Source organism: Salvelinus fontinalis, chromosome 9, assembly GCF_029448725.1.
Source record: "Salvelinus fontinalis isolate EN_2023a chromosome 9, ASM2944872v1, whole genome shotgun sequence".
NCBI lineage: Eukaryota > Metazoa > Chordata > Actinopteri > Salmoniformes > Salmonidae > Salvelinus > Salvelinus fontinalis.
In genome coordinates, this window is record NC_074673.1 from 38343056 (window position 1) to 38367299 (window position 24244).

At 45.0% G+C, this 24244-nt stretch overlaps 2 protein-coding genes across 4 annotated transcripts in view; both read right to left on the bottom strand.

The window, feature by feature from the left end:
- The window catches only part of si:ch211-212o1.2 (uncharacterized protein LOC492735 homolog), a 39636-nt gene extending 32543 nt beyond the window's left edge, over positions 1-7093 (bottom strand). Inside the window, exons 1-2 of the mRNA XM_055934316.1 lie at positions 6983-7093; positions 6336-6530 (exon numbers count right to left, since the gene is read on the bottom strand). Of these exons, the coding sequence (XP_055790291.1) occupies positions 6336-6530; positions 6983-6989 (202 nt within the window). The 5' untranslated portion in view covers positions 6990-7093. The remainder of the gene's footprint in view (positions 1-6335; positions 6531-6982) is intronic.
- A 7175-nt stretch (positions 7094-14268) lies between these two features.
- LOC129862547 (zinc finger protein 423-like) overlaps positions 14269-24244 on the bottom strand; it is a 145201-nt gene continuing 135225 nt past the window's right edge. For all 3 annotated transcript variants that reach the window (XM_055934319.1, XM_055934317.1, XM_055934318.1), the window contains one exon: positions 14269-15051. In XM_055934319.1, the coding sequence (XP_055790294.1) occupies positions 15022-15051 (30 nt within the window). In that variant the 3' untranslated portion in view covers positions 14269-15021. The remainder of the gene's footprint in view (positions 15052-24244) is intronic.

Consider the following 24244-nt stretch of genomic DNA (forward strand, 5'->3'; position numbering starts at 1 on the left):
AGAATATATCATTCATTCAGATCTAGGATGTGTTACTTTAGTGTTCCCTTTACCATAGAGAAACAATGGCTCTCTATGGTCAGGGCGTGACAATGTGATACCGTTTTATATTTTATATAAATTAGCAAAAAAATCTAAAAACCTCTTTTTGCTTTGTCATTAAGGGGTGTTGTGTGTAAAAAATTATGAGGATTTTTTTTTTTTTTAACCAATTTTAGAACAAGGCTGTACTGTAACAAAATGTGGAAAAGTCAAGGGGTCTGAATACTTTCCGAAGGCACTGTACATCACATACCCCCCACAGTGGTACAGTGTAAAGACAGCTGCTCCCCCTCACCACATGTCCCTGCAAGAATTACCTTAATTACTTAATACCAATAGACAGCATGTTTGCTCTGTTAGCCAAATTGAATCATTGCATTAATCAAGTGCATCATTATGTGCAATATGGTTTGGATGAAAAGCTCCTGTATAGGTTTGGCCACAACACATCCAAGGCTAAATGGTATACAAAGGAAGACACAACCGTGATCTGCCCAAAGATGCCTTTCTACCAGACGAACTCAATGCATTTTATGACAACAACATCATCATGCCAAGAATGAGGGCCGTTACTGACCCAGAGGATTGGGTGATCTCGCTCTCCGAGAGCGACGTGTACAAGGTCTTTAGTCAGGTCAACACCCGCAAGGCCGCGGGACCCAATGGTATTCCAGGGCGTGCTCTCAGATCATGCGCAGAACAGCTGGCCAGCATATTCACTGTAATTTTCAACTTCCACTTGTTCCAGTCTGTAATTCGCATATGTTTTAAGATGACTACCATCATTCTTGTCCCAAAGAACTCTAAGGCTTCATGCCACAATGACTACCACCCTGTAGCACTCACTTCTGTAATCTTGAAGTGCTTTGAGAGGCTGGGTATGGCACAAATTGATCCACCATCCCAGCCACCCCTAGACACATTCCAATTTGCATACCGCCCCAACAGATCCATAGATGACACAATCTCAATTTCTCTCCACACTGCCCTCACCCACCTAGATAAGAGGATTACCTATGTGAGAATGCTGTTCATTGACTACAGCTCAGCGTTCAACCCCATTGTCCCCTCCAAGCTTAGGACTCTGGATCTGAACAACTCCCTCTGCAACTGGATCCTGAACTTCCTGACGAGCCGACACTAGGTAGTGAGGGTAGGCAACATCACCTCCACCACGCTGACCCTCAACACAGGGGCCCCACAGGGATGTGTGCTTAGTCCCCTCCTGTACTTCTTGTTCACCCACGACTGCGTGGCCTTGCACGACTCCAACACTATCATCAAGTTTGCTGACGACACAAAGGTGGTAGACCTGATCACCGGCAACAATGAGTCAGCCTACAGGGAGGTCAGTGACCTGGCAGTGTGGTGCCAGAACAACAGACTCTCCAACAACGTCAGTAAGACCAATGAGCTGATCGTGGACTACAGGAAAAGGGAGGGGGGGGGGGGGGGGGGGGGGAGCAGGTTGAGAGCTTCAAGTTCCACAGTGTCCAAATCATTAAAGACTTAAAATGGTCCAAACACACGCGTACAGTCGTGAAGAAGGCACGATAGCGCCTCTTACCCCTCATGAGGTTGAAAAAGTTTGTTATGGCCCTCAAACCCTCAAAAAGTTCTGCATTTTGACTGTCTGCACCACTGCTTGGTTTGGCAATAGCACCACACTCGATCGCATTGCGCTACAGAGGGTGGTGCGGACAGCCCAGTACATCACTGAGACCGAGCTCCCTGCCATCCAGGACCTCTATATCAGGAGGTGTGGTAGGAAGGCCTGGAAATCATTAAAGACTCCAACCACCCAAGCCATAGACTATTCTCTCTGCCTCCGCACGGCAAGCGGTACATCAAGTCTGTCCCCAACAGGCTCTTGAGCAGCTTCTATCCCTAAGCCATAAGATAAATAGCTAACAAAATAGCTACACGGACTATCTGAGTTAACCTTGTATCCTCATTGACCTATTTTTGCACTGTCTCTATGCACACTCACAGGGCCCTACACACTCACACCATCATCTGCTAACTCACACATAATATGCACATACATTGATACGGACTCTACACACAAGCACACCCACTCACATACAAGTTGCTGCTAGTCTGTTTATCCTCTATCCTGATGCCTAGTCATCTTACCCCTATACATATCTACCTCCATCACTCCAGTATCCCTGCACATTGTATGGTATTGGAACTGACCCTGTATATAGTATGCTTACTTACTTATTGTGTTCTTCATATTTATTATTTCTCGTGTGTTTTTTTTCTAGTTATACATTGTTATTGATTATTGCATTGTTGGGATTTGAGTTTACAAGAAATGCATTTCACTGTACTTGTGCATGTGACATTAAACTTGAAACTTAATGAAAACAGAAAAGTTGCAAATCTAATGTTGAAGAGAGATCGATCTCATTAGACATATTTTACTAATGTAAATCTACCCTAACCTACTGTGCTTGAACTATGTGTGCAGTGCCCAGTTGGTCAGAATCAGAATTGCCTTAATTTGCCAAATACATTTTCATGTACAGGAATTTGACTCAGTGAAATGGTGCTGCCACAATAAACAGAATACACAGACAATAAACAGAGTATATAGGCAAAATATTGTTTATAGACACATAATTTACACAATCCACATACAGTATGTACACTGCGAACACTGAAGCTAAAAACTACAGAAGCGGCCAAACATTGTGGCTGCCTCTGGTCTATCTGATGGTAACCACACCGTACTATCTATAAATGGAAGCTGTTGAATAAGAGTCATAGAAACAGGCCTGAGATGTGGACAAGGGCAAAAAAAGATTACTATCACAGTCTAGATCGCTTACAGCCAAGGAAACTAGATCTTAAAGAGTAATGTAATAAGAACACCCCCCCCCCCCCCCCACAAACACACACACACACACACACACACACACACACACACACACACACACACACACACACACACACACACAAAGCCAGTGGCCTTGAGACCAGACCAAGACGGCTGGTGAAAGTAATCAGGAAAACAGAAAGCAGGCAGAAATGCTGTTTACTTCCAGGCAAATCCGTAAAGTGGGATAAAAAGCGCAAAGAGCAGTCAGCCGTGCATGACACACAGACATATGGCAGAGAGATACGTCCAGCTGTTTGCCTGTCCTGGGGTTGCTGTAATGAGCCTTAGCCTCCATTGAGCCGACCAAAGCTTCATCAATCCAGTCCTGCCGCTAAGCCTCAACATGTCCACAAACACAGCCCTCTCATTGCAACCACTCCTCGCCTGCACCTCAACACATGTCTGCTAGGTCTACTGCCATGGACCATGAATCCCTGACATACCTCTTCTCCTATTACTGCTGTCCCAGACTCGCTCTCACTTTGTGTCTCTCTGGATCACTGTATATTGGCAATTCCCTGGTAACGGAATTACACTGAGATTTAATTTTTCACTTTAAAATGTATGCCAAACAAAAACAATTGATTTCAAAGTTTAAGAAGCCCTACAACTATATGGACAATGACTACATTGAACAATTTACTGTTAAGAGAATTATGTTCTTAATGTTCATAAACTGAACTTCAATTAAACTACTCGGTCTGCTACCAAGAATTTATAAGGTTCTTGTTGAAATGAAACAGACAAAGGCCAGTCTAAAATAGTCAGAATGTTTATTTACGAGAGCTCTGCCAATCATTTCATGTACATTGGTTTATATACCTCTCATTTCGTCATAAATGTCCCTCCTCCTCTCAGACAATTACAATGCTGTTTTACAATTTCATTCCAACAGAAATATTGTTTATCGTATGCTGCAACATGTTACACAATCTACTGCAAGCCCAACAGTTTCTCCCCTCTCTGGGTGGTGAGACTTCCTTCCCTGTTATCAGATTCACAGTGGTCACAAGTTGTCTGCCATAGTTCCTTGTCTGCTAATAGTTCCTCTTTTCTTATGCACAAACATTCTTCATCATTATACAGAGACAGGGTATAATTATGTTAGTTATAGTCCTATCATTACTTTAAATGTATACATCATTTAGTCATTATACATAGAGTTCATAACATTTACACAATAAAAAAAACTGGAAAAACTGTAGATGTAAAGTTTGGTAACAGAATTATGGTAAAATCTACATCAGTCCTTGTGCATAGAGTTCTATGGTTTGTTAAACTTTGAAATCAATGGTTTTTGTTTGACATACATTTTAAAATGAAAAATCTGAGTCTCAGTGTAAAACCGTTACCATGGAAGAGCCCATATGGCCCACTAAACCGCCCAGCCATTTAGTGACTTGGATAAAATAGGACCCCAAATGCATGGGGAATCCTCTTAGAATAGTTGTCCATAATCAGAGACTTGAAGAGTCAAACATGCAACTCTGGTTTTACAAGATCATGTCCCTTTCATCTCTGTGCTGTAACAGTATCATCCCTCAACCCTGAGACCTGTCACTCCATTAACTCAACAGACGGATACAGTAAGAAACCTCTTAGATAACATTAGAGGAGTCCATGTAATGGAATGGGTGTTCTTGTGAACAGCTGTGATGTTGCAGTGTCTTGAAATCTGGTTTTGTGTTACTTCCAGGCCAATGTGTGGTCCAATACCACACGCTAATAGCTGTTCACAACCCTCTCACACTACTATCCTAACCCCAATCCCAACCCTTTCTTCCACATACACTGATACATCACACTCTTTCCCTTCTCTTTATTTATGTTTTGTTTAGTCTGATATTTTGACTCCTGTTTTCTTGTTTTTCTTTTTATAATTGTAAAGCAACTTTGGGTCCTTGAAAAGAGCTATATAAGTCCCATTTATTAATATTACTACTACTACTACTACTATTATTATACTAAGCAGAGTAACAGATTAGATATAAACTGGTGTGAGAACCAGCTTCACATCTGTCCGAAAGAAAACACTCTTCAATCCCCCATTACCAAGAACATACATTAGTACATTCATTTATTAACCATGCACTCTCCCCTCCATCCATCTACACACATGCACAGTAATTAATAACATGTGCCAGTAGCAGCATCATATGTCTGGCAATAGACAAACACACCCAGGAAAATGGCTGATCATTATCACCCTAATAGCACTCTGAATTTTGAATAGATGTAAAACCTAAACACAAGGAATCACAGTCCAGGACAAGCATAGAGGTGGACTATAGTCTTCTTTTCTCAGTAAAGCTCCCCTAAGTCTTTAGGCTTTCATGTTCCAACTGATCCCTGCACTGTCCAACTGATCTCAACTCTCCATAGTGTGCAGAAACAAGGCTCTCCTCTCAACCCCACTTCTGGAAAAGCACCAAATCAGTGATCTGCATTTTACAGCTCTAAAGTCTGTATAGAATAAACAAGCCTATGACAGAATTCAAATATGATATATATTTAATTATAGATGTGTAATACAGCATAAACGCACACAGTATTACAAGGTCCGTATTCCGTGTGATCTGTGTCAGGTTAAAATTATTTGGGGATTTTGGTTCAGAAATAAAAAACAATGTAATATCATATTAGATGAGTAGCCTACTCCTACACATGTGCATTAAGTGCACAGTACCTGCTTGGATCAGCTCATATTTATAAATGGAGGACACTTTCATTTCTATGAAAAAGTCTGGTGCTACAAATATAGAACTCATAATTTTATGTTGAAGCCAATGCAAGTATTATTTCTATAACAAAAGGGTTTTGCCCTTTTACCCAACGTTTAAAACGTTGGAATACTCAGAGAGGAAAAAGCAAAGCGAGAGGTTTTACTCTGCCCAAAATCTGTCCACGAAAATAAGACCACAAAGTCAGGAATTTTTGTATGGAGGGCAATGTGTCGAATTTGGTCAACAACAAAAATGGAATTGCTCATTTACAACGTGAGGCTTATAGAAGTTTCGTAATGGTTAGGTTGTTACAAATGCACTGATATAAGTGGACACACATGGCATTTCGGCAATACAATAAAATAAAAGAATATCTGCCCTCTCATTGGCTAGAATGGTCCCACCTGATCTCGCCTACTAACGCATGCCTGCCATCTTTGAGGACATATATTTTAATCGTTAGAGCGGTCACTCTACTATCTTGTCAATATAATACAAAATCTTTGCTATACTTCATCTCAACAATGACAGGTGTTATTATCATCCTCTATATAAACAGCCCATTACAGTTTTGGCGAATTATCAGCAGCGTGGCGCGCGTAGTTAGGTGACAGCCCTAATCTTAGTGAGGTTTAGTGTCCTTCATTAATTAAAAAAGTATTCTCCCCAGCTCATTGTCTTACCAGGTGAGTACAGTGTTGCAAGTTGTCGGGCCCCTGCATGCTGCGGTCCCCAACGAGGCGCCGTGCTGCGGGCAGCCGAACCGTGCTCATTCCCGTTAGGATCCTCCTCTGCCATAGACCGATGTTGAATCTCTCTCTCTGACAGTAGTACTGGCGCTGCCACCGCGATCCTCCCTTCCATTCCTCCAGTTTGAACTAAAATGCATAAATCATGTATTTCTTCAAACGAAGCCAGTTATTTGATTGCTAGGGAATGTTTGTCAGTGTGCTCTCCGCACCGGAGCTACCCAGTAAAACCCGGAACTACAATACGGATGAACCGCCTCTGACAAACAGACTTATAACGGCGGCTATAGTGCTACGTTCCTTTCGTCTGATTGAGACAACAGTTTATATAATTCTTCAAAGACAACAGCCTAGTGTGCCTATAACTGGCGTGTTTTAGAGCAGCGCTTTCATGTTCCGTTTATTATTGTAAACACTTATTTTTGCATTTCTCCATGCTTGCCAGAGTGTAGGGATAGTAAAGTTATGATATCAAAAAAGGTCTAAAACAAAAAGGTCATTGTTTATGGAAACTACTTAAATAGGTATTTTAAAAAATCTTATATTTTCTCTGATAATGACAAAACCACAGCGATAAATACCTGGCATTGGACCGTACGTCTGTGACTGACTTTCTTTTCCTCCAGCACTTCAGAGATTCAGCTGTAAAATATTGAGGATCCCTAATGTCCTGGCGCAACAGCGAAGTGAACCATGGGGCGTATTCATTACGGAAACCATGTACTGTTTAAGAACCAAAAGGAAGAAAACGGAGCAAAACTACAGTTTCTATTGGACAAATTTAGGTAGGTCCATCCCCGTTTAGTTCAGTTTGCTTCCGTTTGAGACACGTTTTGCAACAGAATAGGCGTAAGGAATACACCCGTGGTTCGAGCTGATACGCGGGTGATGCCATTGCCCACTGGCACCGATCCAACAGTGCACTACAAAAACAAAGACCAGTTGGTATTTCACAAACTTTAATGATTAAAATATGACACCGCAGGCCCATATTCTCTATTCCTTTATAGAGTTTAGTTAATTCAATTGTCCTTCCACATTGTTAAACAGAAATTGTCTTACACCGGCAATTCCTCTTCACAGCATCTGGTTTTCTCATGCAGACTTGTTGAAATGTAAAAAAAAAATATATAATCTTAATTTAAATCTTTCAAGTTATCACATTACCTTAGATTGAATGAAGTAAACGGACAACATAATAGTGATACATTTCTGTTGGCTAGGCTGCTTCTGACAAAGTAGCCTAATGATTGTATTCAACTGCACCTGTTGTGTGTGCTGGCAGGAGTCCCCATAGAGATAGTTAGTAGATGCAACATTGTATATGTTCCATTTGGCGACTGTGTGAACTTGGGCAGCAACATTGAGGCATCTCCATTGTGAAGTAGTACATTTTCTTCTTCTACTACTTCTAAACTCAGCAAAAAAAGAAACGTCCTCTCACTGTCAAATGCATTTATTTTCAGCAAAGTTGTGTAAATATTTGTATGAACATAAGATTCAACAACTGATACATAAACTGAACAAGTTCCACAGACATGTGACGAACAGAAATTGAAAATGTGTCCCTAAACAAAGGGGGGGTCAAAATCAAAAGTAACAGTCAGTATCTGGTGTGGCCACCAGCTGCATTAAGTACTGCAGTGCATCTCCTCCTAATGGACTGCACCAGATTTACCCCACTCTTCCACCAAGGCACCTGCAAGTTCCCGGACATTTTGGGGGGGAATGGCCCTAGCCCTCATCTTCCGATCCAACAGGTCCCAGACGTGCTCAATGGGATTGAGATCCGGACTCTTTGCTGGCCATGTAGCACTCTCTGTAGATTCTCACAGTACGGACATTGCAATTTGTTGCCCTGGCCACATCTGCAGTCCTCTTGCCTATTTGCAGTATGCCTAAGGCACGTTCACACAAATTAGTAGGGACCCTGGGCTTCTTTCTTTTGGTGTTTTTCAGAGTCAGTAGAAGGGCCTCTTCAGTGTCCCAAGTTTTCATTACCGTGACCTTAATTGCCTACCTTCCATAAGGAGTTAGTGTCTTAACGACCGTTCCACAGGTGCATGTTCATTAATTGTTTATGGTTCATTGAACAAGCATAGGAAACAGTGTTTAAACCCTTTACAATGACGATCTGTGAAGTTATTTGGATTTTTACCAATTATCTTTGAAAGACAGGGTCCTGAAAAAGGGACATTTAGTTCTAAAAGTAGTGTGTTGTTGGAACAGGTATAAAGCCAATGTTGATGATTTATTGCCACCTGCAGTTATGGCATGTTTTCTCAAAAGTATAATTCATTGGCCAATCCCTCCTGATGACCTGGATGGAATTATGTGATCATTCCTTAACTCATAGAAAGTCCCACCCAGTTGACTACCTAAGAATGGTGAAAGTCATCAATGGCACTGCATACTCTATGCCCTAGAGTCTACTGTCTGAATAGCCACCCTGGCTCTTCTCCGGGTACGTCGACAGCGGTGGACAAACATCTGGGCCGAGGGTAGGCTGAGCTCCTGCTCTTGTTCTTGGAAGAGTGGAGCACTTGCAGCACTTGAAAGGGGAGAGTCCCGTGGCAGAACAGGGAAGGGTGTTCCGGGCATACTCCACCCAGACCAGTTGACGGCTCCAGGTTGTGGGGTTGGTTGAGACCAGGCATCTCAAGGTGGTTTCCAGATCTTGGTTGGCTCGCTCCAACTGACCGTTGGTTTGGGGATGGAATCCATATGACAGGCTGGCCAACGACCCAATAAGGGTGCAGAATGCCTTCCAGAACTGAGACGAGAACTGAGGACCCCGATCGGAGACAATGTCTACCGGGAGTCCATGGATCTGGAAGACATGGTGCACCATAAACTGGGCCATCTCCTTGGCAGAAGGTAGTTTGGGGAGAGGGATAAAATGGGCGTCCTTGGAGAACCGATCGACTACCGTCAGAATGACAGTGTTGCCATCAGACGGAGGGAGCCCACATCCGAAGCATCAACTTCCACCACAAATTGACGCGAGGGGTCCAGATGGATGAGCATGGGAGCTGTTGTGAACCGATGCTTCAGGTCCACAAAGGCTTTGTCAACAGCTGGAGACCATTTGAACGGTACCTTGGGAGAAGTGAGTTCCAAGACGGGGGCCGCCAAGGTGCTGTGATCCCGAATTAAATGATGGTAGATGTTAGCAAAACCAAGAAACCCTCACAACTGCACCCTGTACGTTGGTTGAGGCCAATCCACCACTGCTTTCACCTTTCCAGGATCCATCTGAACATTGCCCTCAGCAATGACACATCCCAGAAAGGTAATAGTAGAGCGGTGGAACTCACACTTCTCAGCTTTCACAAACAATTGGTTCTCCAGGAGGCACTGAAGAACCTGCCTGACATGAAGAACATGTTCTTGGGCAGAAAAACAGGAAAAAACTGGATGTCGTCAAGGTACACGAACACAAACCGGTTTAGCATGTCCCGGAGCACATCGTTGACCAAAGCCTGGAAAACAGCGGGGGGGCATTGGTGAGTCCAAATGGCATGACCTGGTACTCATGATGTCCACTGGCTGTGTTGAAGGCTGTCTTCCACTCATCCCCCTCATGTATCCGAACCAGGTGGTAGGCATTCCGAAGGTCCAACTTAGAAAACATGGTGGCTCCCTGGAGAGGTTCAAACGCAGAGAAGAGGTAGGGGGTAGCGATTTCTTTACCGTAATGTCGTTAAGTCCCCTGTAGTCAATGATACAGACGCAGGGTCTTGTCCTTCTTTTCCACAAAGAAAAACCCTGCGCCGGCAGGAGATGCAGATGCACAGTGGCCAGAGACTCCTCTATGTACTCCTCCATAGCTTTGGTCTTTGGTCCAGACAGAGAATACAATCGACCCGAGGTGGTGTAGTGCCTGGGAGAAGATCAATGGCACAATCATAAGAAGGGGGAAGGGAAGTAGCACATGCCTTACTGAACACTTCCAGGAGGTCATGGTATTTAGTGGGAATAGCTGAGACATCCACAGTCTTGCTAACATCCTGAGGAAGACGACTTGGGGGAAGACTGTGCTGCTTGAATGCAGTGGGAATGGCAAAATGGGCTCCAACCCAGGATGGGGCTTGTGGTCCAGTCATTCACCAGATTGTGCTTTTGTAGCCAGGAAAATCCCAAAATAACCGGAACATGGGGAGATGCAATGAGGAGGAACTGTATAGTACCAGAAACCCGTAATTGAACGGGCACAGTACTATGGGACTTCCCCTATAGGGCGGCCGTCCAGTGCCCTAGCATCCATGGGGACAGAGAGAGGCTGAGTGGGAATACCAAGCTCCGAAGCAATAGTGGCATCCATAAAACTTTCATCAGCCCCAGAGTCAATGAGCACTCGGATAGACTTAGATTGGTCTCCCCACAGCACAAAGACAAAAAAGGGTGTGCGGGTGATGGGAATTAGGGAACTCCCAGTCTGACTTACCATAGTGCTGGTACCCACGAGAGACAAGGGTTTCATAATAGGGCAGGTAGATTTACAAGAGGGCTTGGGTGGCTTCGAATCCTCTCTGAAAAGCTGCCTCCGGAAACTTCCGGAATCCCTTGAAGGTGAGCGAGCCATAGCGGGTGCACGAGTGTGCCCGAGACCAGACTTCCTCTCACTCCTACGTTCCCTTAGGCGTTCATTGATTTTGATGGTTAGGGCGATAAGTGAGTTGAGGTCCACCGACAATTCCCGAGCAGCTAACTCATCCTTTACATCCTCAGATAATCTGTGCAGAAAAGTATCAAAAAGAGACTCCAGATTCCAGGCACTCTCGGCAGCCAATGTGCGAAAATCAACCGCGTAGTATGCCACACTACGGGAGTTCTGACGTAAGTCAAGCAGTTTACTGGCCACCTTTCTCCCAGATACCGGAGACTCAAATACCTTTCTCACCTCTGCCATAAATTCGTCCAGATGACCACAAATGTCTCCCAAACTGCCGTAGCCCAGGAGAGCGCCCTTCCCGACATTAGCGTAATGATATACACTATCTTCGATCGGTCTGAAGGAAACGAAGATGGCTGTAGCACCATAATAAGCGAGCATTGAGAAAGAAAACCCCGGCAGGAACCAGGATTCCCCGAATATCACTTCGGAGGAGGTAAGCAGGGTTCTCGGGGAGCTGGAATAGGCTGTGCAAACTCACCACAGAGAGGGAAAAATGTACTGGGTGATGGTTTTTCAGAGGTGGCAGGCAGCCTCTGAGCTAACTCCCTGATTTGTTCCATACTAGCCTTTAACCCATGGTCGTGGCGTTTCGTCAAGGAACTGGGCCCTTCCAAAAGGCCCTGTAACAACTCCTGATGTCTCCAAATGGTGGCTCCCTGCATGGAGACAGCGTGGCTCCCTATCATGACACAAGGCGAGACCCAGATGCAGACACAGGAGGCAGATGGTTGGAGTCTTACAATGTTTATTAATCCAAAAGGAGTAGGCAAGAGAATGGTTGTGGACCGGCAAAAGGTCAAAACCAGATCAGAGTCCAGGAGGTAGAGAGTAGCAGACAGGCTTTTGGTCAAGGCAGGCAGAATGGTACAGAAACAGGCAAGGGTCAAAACCAGGAGGACTAGAAAAAGGAGAATAGCAAAAAGCAGGAGAATGGAAAAAAACGCTGGTTGACTTGGAAAAACATGCAACACGAACTAGCACAGAGAGACAGGAAACACAGGGATAAATACACTGGGGAAAATCAGCGACACCTGGAGGGGGTGGAGACAATCACAAGGACAGGTGAAACAGATCAGGGCGTGACACACACAGTCCATCTAATATTATTACACATACTAGGCCTCTAGTTTATAAGCCTCGCTACCTGATCTCGCAAGCTTACATGAATGGTTCGCTACCTCCATCAATCTAGTAATTGCGAGGACCTATCGTGGTTCAAACACACCAACACAGTTGAGGGCACGACAACACCTCTTCCCCCTTAGGAGGCTGAAGATATTTGTCAGATCCTCAAAAAGTTCTACAGCTGCACTATTGAGAACATCTTGACTGGCTGCAGCACCGCTTGGCATGGCAACTGCTTAGAATCCGACCGTAAGGCGCTACACAGGGTAGTGAGGCCCAGTACATCACTGGAGCCAAGCTCCCTGTCATCCAGGACCTCTATACCAGGTGGTGTCAGAGGAAGGCTCAGAGGAAGGCTCTAAAAATTGTCAAAGACTCCAGCCACTCAAGTCATAGACAGTTCTCTCTGCTACTGCACTGCAAGTGGTCTGAGACCAAAACGCTCCTGAACAGCTTCTACCCTCAAGCCATAAAACTGCTGAACAGTTCATCAAATGGCTACCCTGACTATTTACATTGACCCCCTCTTTATTTGCACTGACTCTGTTGCACCGGCTCTATGCACACTCACTGGACTCTATACACACACACACACACACACACACACACACACACACACACACACACACACACACACACACACACACACACACACACACACACACACACACACACACACACACACACACACACACACACACACACACAGAGAGCTTCTACTCGGTTTATTATCTATCATGATTGCCTAGTCACTTTTACATATTATCTCTACTACCTCGTACCCCTGCACATTTACTTGGTACCGGTACTCCTTGTATATATCTTCCTTACTTTTCAACTTTGCATTGTTGGGAAAGGGCTAAGGGAGCATTTCATGGTAAAGTCTACACCCGTTCTATTTGGCGTATGTGACAAATGCTATTTGATTTGAGGCTAACAGTTTATAACCTGCTATAACCATTGCAAAGTCTATAATATTTTCTAACATCTAGGAAATATCAATTCCATGTTCTGATTATAAATGTTGGGCTCAAAATATATTGAAATGTAACATTTAAATTGTAAATGATTAAAACATATCCCTTAATTTTTCAAGGAAAGCTGGCCAATATATTTAAAGATACAGTACACATGCATTTGCCAGTTGTAGTTCAAATAAGTTATATGGCAAGTTGACTCAAGTTCAACTGCTCCCAGGGCACTGTGGTATATCAATGCGTTCCGATGACTGATTTCTGGGAACGGTACCGACCTTCTGTCCAGCAGAAGCCATGAGACTCAACGGCTGAACCAGCTGCTTAAACACATGGATGCAATTAAAGCAGAGCCGTATGGTCGTCAAACCAAACCAACAGTATTATTGTTAGTTTAAAGGGAGGTGGAAAGAGGTTTTATATGGCTGGCTTTAGATGACATAAGCTAATTTCTCTCTGTTATATTTTGTATAATCCAGATTTCAAAGTCATACATTGAAAATAAATTCCTGATATGTTCATCAAATGTTATAAGATTTAGGGAAATATTATATTAAATGTATTATAAACAAGTTCATTCAATCATCAGTGAATGATTTCTGGAGTAAGCTTTTTTTATCCTGCTGTACTAGGAAATGTGTTTCCACATTGATTGTACATGTTGTTTAAGTAGTATAGCGATCATTGCAGTTATATACATTTTATTAGGCCCTAAATAATTGTGTAAAAGCAAATGGGGGGAAAAATCATAATCATGATCCACAATTAGTTAATGATAGTCCCCCCAACAGATCCTTTCCCTGAATGTAAAGACCCCATGTTCTGAGAAAACGGAAGACATAGCTCCACATATTACATTTCATACATGTGTTATGATCAGTTTTCAGATAGAAACATGTCTACCCCTTATGAGTCACTGATAATGATGAGTGCTAGGTAGCTGCAATCGGAGTGTTTGTGGAGTGTAAAAGATGAAACCATTAGTTTACAGTGAGAGCATGCTGTAAGTGAAGGTATGTTGTCCTCTCCAGGGTACCTCGCTGACTTTCATTAGAAAAACAAGACACACAACACACACACACACATTCCCTTTATTTGTGATTGATTTATTTGTAATTTTTTTGACCGTACTAGTTGCATTCTGGTTAATTCACATTTAAAAAGCAGACGTCATCCAGTTTCACTGAAATTGATCATTTTTACAATAACCTTTAGGTCCATAGATTGGAAAATCCAATCAAACCATTATGTTTTTCTCAACTTTATTTTGTTTTATGTCTTTTTATTTTGTAATTACAAAAAAGAAAATATGTAACAATAATAATAAAAAGGAGGAAAACGCAGAAATATTACGACTGGCAAACAATCACAACACAGCACAAGTACCTAGTTACTGCAAGGTACAAAAACAAAAGAGAAGAAAACATATGCAAAAAAGGAGAAAAGATTTGGCACCTCTGAAGTTTGATACAAGAAGCAACAGAGGCCAAGGGAAGCCTTTCTAGAGACTAAAATCAGACAGAGGCGTTTATTTTTCTCTCCCGTTTTTTCTTTTGTTAAAAAAAACCTCACAACCGGGAAGCAGGGACGATAAAAAATACTGCACGTACAATACCTCTTCTCTCCTTCATATCCTTTTTCTCTCCTTTTCTTTTTTAATAGCATATCCCATTAATATTCATTCCCCACTGCTCGTAATAGCTGCGCCTGGTGGCGGAATCCTTAGAGTTTTACATGTGAGTAGCAAATGACACTTTGATTGGCTGTGATGTTGAAATGGTCCTCCCCCACCGGGCCTGGGTCGGGGTTCTGGGCTGAGCCGGGAGTCCTGCCGGGCCCAGTCTCACGGCGCGTGCTGGCTCAGTGTGTGGTTCTGGAAGGGAAGAGAGGAGAGGAGAACACATGAGGAGAGAAATAATAAGCTACGTGCCCACACCTCCGAGCCCCCACAGCCACCTACCCCCTCACGCTATCCCTATCTTTATACACAACCGTCATGTCTGTCTGTCCGTCCATCGGATGGCCCCAGCCTCCTGTAACATGAACTACCTGCTCTCCACACACACACACACACACACACACACACACACACACACCATTTCTATTCATCTTACATAGAGCTGCAGATAAACACAACAGTCATATTATATTAATCCATGGAAACATGAAACAATGATTTGTTTATTCAAATTTATGAGGCATGCATCCCTTCTGATATTCTTCTAAATATTTGAAAACACCATCTCAATACCTTATGAGGCCCACCTTTCAACGGCTCTCGAGCGCCACACATAAATTCATAATAAATACGCACAAAACACCTTTATCAAAACTAAATTCACAACACCCCCAGAAACAACTGCAGGAGCTTATATTCTATGCACACCTCAACCAGAGGGTATAACGTCACAAACCAAACCAGATATGATGTGAAGAGTTACATTTTCAATCACAGCAGATATGGGGCTCCCAGAGGCTTGTGTGTTAGGGAGATTTCTGGTAGGCTGGCTGGTTCCTCTGCGCTCTCCCCTGGACCATAAACCCAATTCCCAGGGAAAGCTCAGCAATCATCCCCCTCTTTTCGCTAAAAGCTGCTTTCCAAGATTAATCTCTCACAGAAAGATAGGCCCATGTTTTTGTGCACCACTATGAAAAAAGAAAAGGGGGGAAAATCTGTAGGATTAAACATGGTTTTCCGTTGATAAATACTTATTCTTTGGGCCTTATCTTGGTGCGCATATTTTGCACACGACTGTTGGCAGAGCCAGGCTGCACTAGTTCAGCAGAGGAGGCCAAGCGCCCAGTCCAGGTCTTAAATCCTTCAACTGTCTGATTGCAGCCGTTCAGAGCCAGTCTTTCTTTTCCTCTTTTAGTCTCTCTTGCTCTAACCCTCCCCCTTTTCCTGTGCCCCTCCCCCACGTATGTGAGCAAGAACACGCACAAGGGAGGCTCTCCAGTGAGGAGCTGTATCTCACTGGGAGCCACTGACCCCATTATGAGAGCAAACCACTTCTCTCTCTGAGCCTCACCGCCTGCAGTTCTGCCCCCCTCCAGCAGAGGTCAGGATTGACTCTCCCTCTGCCTGCTTATCCTGTTAGTCAGACCACAACAGACTGGAGAGCTCCAGCCAGAGGAGAGGAGGAACATTTTAGACAAAACAGAATACTAGATCTGGATTTCATCATCATCACGTAAATGCACATGTCAGTTGTATCTGTGCTTGCTTTTTGTGTACTTTGTCCTTCTGTGACCGCAAATGGCATGCATTTTTTGGATGCGGCCTTGTCTTATCTTAGTAAGGGAATGTGTTTATGTGTGTGTGAGAGGGAGGGAGAGAGAGAGAGAGAGAGAGAGGGAGTGAGTGAGTGTGAGTGCATGTTTCCCCCAAGGTTTCCAGGGTTTTGCTGGTATGTATTGATTTGCAGAAGGATGGGATTGAGAGGCAGCGGCTACTCCCTTGGGTCCCGGGTTACACAAGCACCGCAGTGGCCTGATGGAAACAGTACAGCTAGGGAGAGCAGAGGAGAAAGTAGCCACACAAACACCCTCACCTACACTGCTGCACATTCCACAGGATGGACACACCGTTTTACAGACACACACAAACACGCACGAACACACAACAAGTAGCACTTGTTTAATTTGTTAATCAGTGTTAACGTACACACTGCGATGCTGGTCTTAGTTAGCGCTCTTCATTTGAAAGCGGCATCAGGGGCAGGAGTATTGATCACGCCGCAGGCGATCAATGGGGCGAATGCCGTGCGTCTCTGAATCTGATAATGACTCTCAGTGTGACATCAGTCCTTTGCAGCTGTAATTGATATATTCTCCAGGATGAGGAGATCAAGGGCTCTGCTCTTTAAACAAGTGGAGACGGAAAAATACACCCCATCATCTCACAGAGGATCACCCCAATACTGTACCTGACAATCTATCCCTTAAACCCCTACAACCTTAAGAACCAATAAAGACAGTAATTGATCCTGAAACAACCTCCTCCTCCCTGTCTTGGACTGCATCATATCTCTAGCCAACTCCACATTACAAACATCTAACCAGAGCCAAGACAAAGACATCTAGTGTACAAGATAACCTAGCCACTGTACTAACAAAGGCAAGACATCACTGACAGTGTTATCCCTTTGTATTGTACCATCAAACTAAATGGAGAGAGCCTGCTCTCATGTCACCATGTAGCAGGGGGACACTGTGTGATGGATGGAACAGCGCCACTCTGCAGGGGGAGGCTATGCAGTGGGCAGAACAGCCCCTCACTGCTCAGTCAATATCTACGCTGTCATTGTTTTCCTAAACTGGTTATAAAAGAGAGGCTAAATCCTGCCGAGCTGTGGGCTCATGGGAAATATGGCCCAGTCGCATTACTAATGCAGAGACTGCGAGACTGCTGCATACACACAGGAAGGGAGGGGAGGCAGGAGATAAAGATAAAGGAAAATCAAATCTATGTTTCCAACACGGTGCTTTTTCTAACCATGTTAACAACGCGTGAGAACCTGGACAGGGCTGCCATCATGTCACTTTCAATAAGGCGTCTTAGGCGCCGCCGCAGGGCCCCCTGGCCCCTCCCGGCTCCTGGTTTTGTGGCGCCCCCTGGGGAGCAGGGAGGAGTGGGGAGACTCAAACATGTCAGTTCACTAGGCGTCCTTTAGCAAACACAGGAATCGAATGTTCTGTACACTAGGGGTTGGAACCGGTTCAGGGAACAGAACTGAAAACTGGAAAATAACGACATTTTTCAAGTAACAGAATCAGAACTGGGAGCGAAAGTAAAGTATTTTTTTCAGTCTCACAAAAAACGCAACAAGGTGCCTATGCAAAGCCCTCACTTCGTCACTCAGAAACTTGTTCTAGTGTCTGCCTGCCAGCTGAAAATCTTTGGCAGTGTGTGTGCAGGCAACCTGCCTTTTCCCCTCCGAAGCATAAGCTACTGTAGCCTACTGACGTTAGATAAAGCTACTGTAGCCTGCTGACGTTACATAAAGCTACTGTAGCCTGCTGACGTTACATAAAGCTACTGTAGCCTGCTGACGTTACATAAAGCTACTGTAGCCTACTGACGTTAGATAAAGCTACTGTAGCCTACTGACGTTAGATAAAGCTACTGTAGCCTGCTGACGTTACATAAAGCTACTGTAGCCTGCTGACGTTACATAAAGCTACTGTAGCCTGCTGACGTTACATAAAGCTACTGTAGCCTACTGACGTTACAAGCGTGATTCAGAAATTAGGGAGAAATGTTTCATTAGAGAAAAATTGATAAATTTTTTCAATGCTAATTGCAGACACTATATTTATCACGTTTCACATTGGATTTATTAACTACTAAAAAGGTAAGAGGTGTTTTTAATTCAGGTGCTGCTCTGCACACACACGCTTGTTAGCGAGCTAGCTCTGGTCCAACTTTAAGCCAACTCTCAGAAGTTCAAAAACATTCAAAATTCCTCCATAGACGCTGCTTGAAAATAAGGAGGCAGTTACTCAGTGATGTGTTGGAGTTTCCTCAAATATAAGGCTTTGCATTTAGGCCAAAAAGTATGTATTCCTTTGCCGTGTTTTCTTGCAGTATTACTTTAGTGCCGTATTGCTTACATATGCATGTTTTGTAATACTTTTATTCTTCTTTTGACTCTGTCATTTAGGTCATTATTGAGTCACTACAATGTTGTTGATCCATCCTCATTTTTTTTTTCTTCCAATCACAGCCATAGCGGTTTTAAATCACCAATGGCCTCATGGTGAAATCCCCAAGCAGTTTCCTTCCTGCAGTTCAGAATGACGACTGCATCTTTGATGCGTTTAGGTGGTTTAATACGTCATCAATAGCATTATTATTAACTTGACCATGCTTAAATATATATCCAATGTCTGATTTGTTATTATTACCTATATACCAATCACTACCCTTCGTTATGAGGCTTTTGAAAAGCTCCCTGGTCTTTGTAGTCGAATCTGTGCTTGACATGCAATACTTGATTGAGGGACCTTTCAAATGTTGTATGTATGGGGGACAGAGGAAGGGGTAGTCATTCAAAAATCATGTCAACCCCTATTATTTCACACAGTGAGTCAATATAAATGATTATGTGATCTGATAAACAAAGGGTGTGAATACTTATGCAACGACTATATTTTAGTTATTACATTTGTATTAATCTGGGAGAGGCTCTACTCAAAGGACTAGCCTGTCTTTCTCTGCTCTGTTTTTAACACAAAATTAAAAACCACCTTTGCCGCCCGGTGCACTTTAGTGTGCCTTATTTTTAGACCGCTGACAGTCTTCCAAGGGCCGGAGACTAACAGATGGGCTGTCTTAAAGCTTCATATGTTCCCAGGTTTTCACCTCCGAGAGACAGGAAACTCACTGGGGAGTGCGCTACAAATAAACGCCCCCCTGCCCTCCCCCTGTATTCCCTCTTTCCTCCCCCCGCCTCTCCTTAACCTCACAACCCACCCAATAACTGTGCCCGTTCTCCAGACATGTCCTGTTTCGCCATCCTCCCCCCTTGCCCCCACCCTGTCACCCAAGGGGGACTTCCCCTCCCCTGCTGCTATCCTTCAGTAAAGCCAAGCTCAGACTCAGAGACAAGCGCATCCAAAAGACTCACACACACAAACACTCCCAGAACTGGCTAGCCATAAGACAAAACCACATAGAAACACACTAACCTAGTTAGACCTACTATAACATCCTAGTTGAAATAGCTTCAGCTAAATTACAGAAAATAGGCCTGATTCAGCTGGTGCCAGTAATGAGTCTCTCCTTGGCCTACACAGGTATGGGGTTCAGTCCCTCATCATCCCCCTGTATAGGCTAACAAATTAACACACCTACCCTGACCTCCTGATCCAATTGCTGACTGGCATACCCTCTAAAATGCAATATGAGTGTTGTGTTAGTGTGAGAATATCCCCTCAAATATTTATTGGTTTACATACACAATATGATAAGAACATGTGCACCCAGAGAGAGAACAGAGAGGGGGCCTGTGGCTGTACAGGCTCTATGGGGCGTAGTGGAGTGCCTAGTGCCAGATGAGCTCAGGGGCCCCAGACGGACTGTGCCATGGGTGACAGAGTACAGAGAGACATGCAGTGCTACTTTCCCATTCGCTATCCCAGCCCGCCCGGCCTGATCACTAAAGCACACTCCCATTCCCTTTCCGTGTCACTGTCATAACAGACCCAATCCCCACAGGCCCCCAGGGAGTCCACCAATTTGATTACAATGCACCCTAAACTGAGGGGGAAAGCTAATAGTAGGGAACAAAAGTGCACAGAGAGGGGTGAGGGGAGGGGTTTGATGTGGTGCGCTTTGTGGTGTCACAACTATGATCACCCAGAGGGGGAGAGAGAAAGCGAGCGAGAGAGAGAGAGAGAGAGAGAGAGATGGGAACATTTTACAGAGAGGAGAGCGCGAGGAAGGGTTGATGGTGCGACTGTGAGCTGTCAGTGGTGTGTGTGATTTATAGAGTGTGTTTGTGTCAGCCTCAAGCTGCTGAACGGAGAACATCAGGGTGTAAAAGACCCCATCCTATGTGTTCTCTATGATGGAGATGGAGAAAGAGAATGACAGAGATAAAGAGACCAAGAGAATGACAGAGAGAGAGAGGGAGAGAGAAAGAAAGAAAAGACCATTACCAAACCACCAGTGTGGTGATGTATGATGTTGATCTAGTGATGTAATCCACATCTTTGTGGTTGATCAAATCAGATCACAGTGTAACTACGTCTCTACACTGTTTAGTGCCATGAGAACCCACTCAGGGACAATACCCCGGCTCATACGTCACTGTCACCGCCATGACAGTTCCGGGCCTGTTTTGGCATGAGTGGAACGACACCGCACCATACAGCGCTAGTCCTGTACCGCGACAACACTTCTCAGTTAAACTGTCATGTCTGACTAGGTACGATGCTTTGCTCTGTGGAGGCAGACACACAAACAGGGACAGGTTCCAGGAGGAGAGAACTTCCCCCCTTCCCTTCCTCCTTCCCCCCTCACTCTCTCCTCTCGCTCTCTCTCTCTGATAGAATACAAATCATGGAATGTAACAGACAGATAGAGAAGGGATGGAGAGGGTGAGAAGAGAGATAGAATAGTTGATTCAATCCCGATGGATCTCCCTCCTCTTTGTCCCAGCCTTTCTCTCCCACTTCCACGCTGGCCCCTAAATTATTCAATTTCTACCAGACACCTCATCTCTCCGGGCATCAGGGCAGCCATGGTCTCCCTCTCTCTTCATATCACTTAAGTAGGGTTGTTTCATGAGGGGGAGGTTTGTGACAGAATCTCTATGGGGAATGTGTGTGTGGGTATTATACAGGGTGTCATTGGATCTTTAGTAAACAACCCATATTCACAGAGTCCCTTTCAGAGGCTTGTAGCAAATAATGCTTGCGCACACACACACACACACACACACACACACACACACACACACACACACACACACACACACACACACACACACACACACACACACACACACACACACACACACACACACACACACACACACACACACACACACACACACACACACACACACACACACACACACACACACCATGGTAAGACGACAGGATGTGAATGTCTTGATTCCCTCGGAAGATTAGCTCACCCCATGTAGAGCGTTTTTCATTTGAATTCACCTCACTCAAATTTGTCTGAGTTTCTTTCGCAGTGCGGGAGTTCGGGAACGAAAACAAAACACACAGAAACAGGTAAACAACTTAAACATGTCCTGGGGCTGAGGATGTGAGGGACGACAGTATGTTCCTGTTCCATCTCCTCAGAGGTCTGCAGGTTGTTCTATGCAGAGGTTGTTCTCACCCCCCCCCCCCCCCTTAACCCTCTTTCCAAGCACGACTCAAAATCCCTGTTCTCACCCCAAGTGTTGTTGCTATACAATTAACGTGATTATTGAGCTGAAAAAGACAACACCATTGATACCGTGACAACAGCTTCACACCAATGCCTGATCACTAGACCAGTGTAGGCTACCACAGTGGACCATAGTGTTCTGCGGTGCAGCTCAGACAGACAGGTATGCCAAGCCAGACAGCTGTATCTTGTATGTGGTGCATGCAGTCCCTACACTGCATCTCTCTGAGCTGGCCAATCAGCTTGCGGGAGGGAGCGGGGGGCAGTGGGAAAGTGAGGTCTGCAGAGAGCCCCCCTGGTCCCCATTCTAATAACATGGAGCGACACTCTGCACAGCGGGGCAGCTGGGACTCAACCAGACACCGCCACTGGGACACCTAGATCAAATCTTGCCTCCACACTGTGGCACGCCATGGTGATCAAACTAAGGACTCCCCAGCCACCTACACACATATCCAAAAACACATCCTTAGTTCAGAGAGACACACTACAATATTGACACACTGTAGCGTAGCTACGGCAGCGAGCATTGACAAGGACTATTAAAGAGAACACTACTTAGACTCCATAGCGCACGCGTTCTAAAACAGACACATTTCCTAACGTGAACATACACGAGGCTAACAAAGACACTGCTCAGTGCACAACTTGTCCAATCAAACAAGGCAGGCCGAGAGATCAGACACTGCATGTTAATCGTGTGCCTTCTCTACTCTTAGACCCAAACCCCAGCTCCTACCATTATAAGAGAATTGTGTGAGAATGCACTACACTCAAATATTCAACACTTTCGGGATGTAGAGGGAGGAGGAATCAACAAACAAACAAGCCAGAGGACCCCCCTACTTCCCTCCCCCATCCCCTCCCATTCTAAACTGCTGACTGGAGTTAAATATTTACTAGTGCTAAAGGAAATAGTGTACACACATGCCAACAGAGGGGGTGTGCTGGCCTGGGTGGGGGCGCTGAATTAACCAGCATAGTGTAAAGCTCAGCCATGTGGTCAGCCAATGACAGCAGACCACAGAGGGGTGAGACGGGGAGGTGGAGGCTCTAAGGCACCTGGGGGAGACAAACAACAACCACAAAAAAAACAAGTCTCTGAAGTTTCCAGTAAAGGAATCCAGATCTGGCAGGCTGGGTATAGCAGTGCTGATCAGGGGCAATAAGCATCACTTATTTACCGGCTTACGTCTGTACTATTTATGGGGCACTGGGGAGAGGCACAAAGGACTAGAGGAGAGAGGAGCTGAGAGGGGCTAAAATATGCATGGGGGCTGGTACATGGGACTAGGATAGAGAGAAAGAAAGAGGGAGGCAAAAGCAAGAGAGTTCAGAAAAGTAAGGGAGGTGGGGTAGGTGGCCATGAGGGAGAGAGGATGATGCAGTGACGTGTCCCACCAAAGGCTCGTGGGAAGGCTGAAGGATTAAAGGAGGGTGGCCCTGGGTGGGCCCTCAGAGTGCTGGGGTAGGGAACCCCAAGCACGGCACAGCCCAGGCCAGCCATCCATTCAGACCTCATTAAACACAAACACCACAACAACCAGCCTCACTACTAACCTCCACGACCAGCCCACACCCCCCACTCAGACCACTCCATCTCCCCCACTTAGACCTGCTCCTCTTGGGGACAGGCAGAGCGGTGGGCTGGCGGGTGGGGGTGGTTAGTAGGAGTCAATGCTCAGATATGGAACAGGGCCAGGAAATGGAAGAAGGATTCACACATCAGAGGATGCTGCTGTGGCCATGTGAGTGTGGTGTTCCAACTTGGTGATGGAGTGAGTGGTCCTACGTAAAGAAGCTCAGAGAGGAAAATGACTTATTATTGACGGTGTGACCCGGTCAGGAGGGGAGAGGTGTGGTCAGGATGGAAGGAAGGGAGGAAAATGGAGGAGTGTGGAAAGGTGGAGAGGCACGAGGGGGCCGTGCCACACTGTGCGATCGGCTGGTGTTTATCTCTCAGTCGTTCGGCCTCGGGGTGAGGCAGACAGTGACCGACAGGGTCCAGCGCTCCTCCTGCTGCTAAATGGACTGACCGGCCATATGCCCACTGCCGCCGGCCCTACATCACTGTCACGGAAGGGTGGGGGTGGGGGGTCTGGGCAGGGGCTTGAGGGCTCTGTGGACCGGTCAGGAGATTTAGGTCATAGCCCCAAAA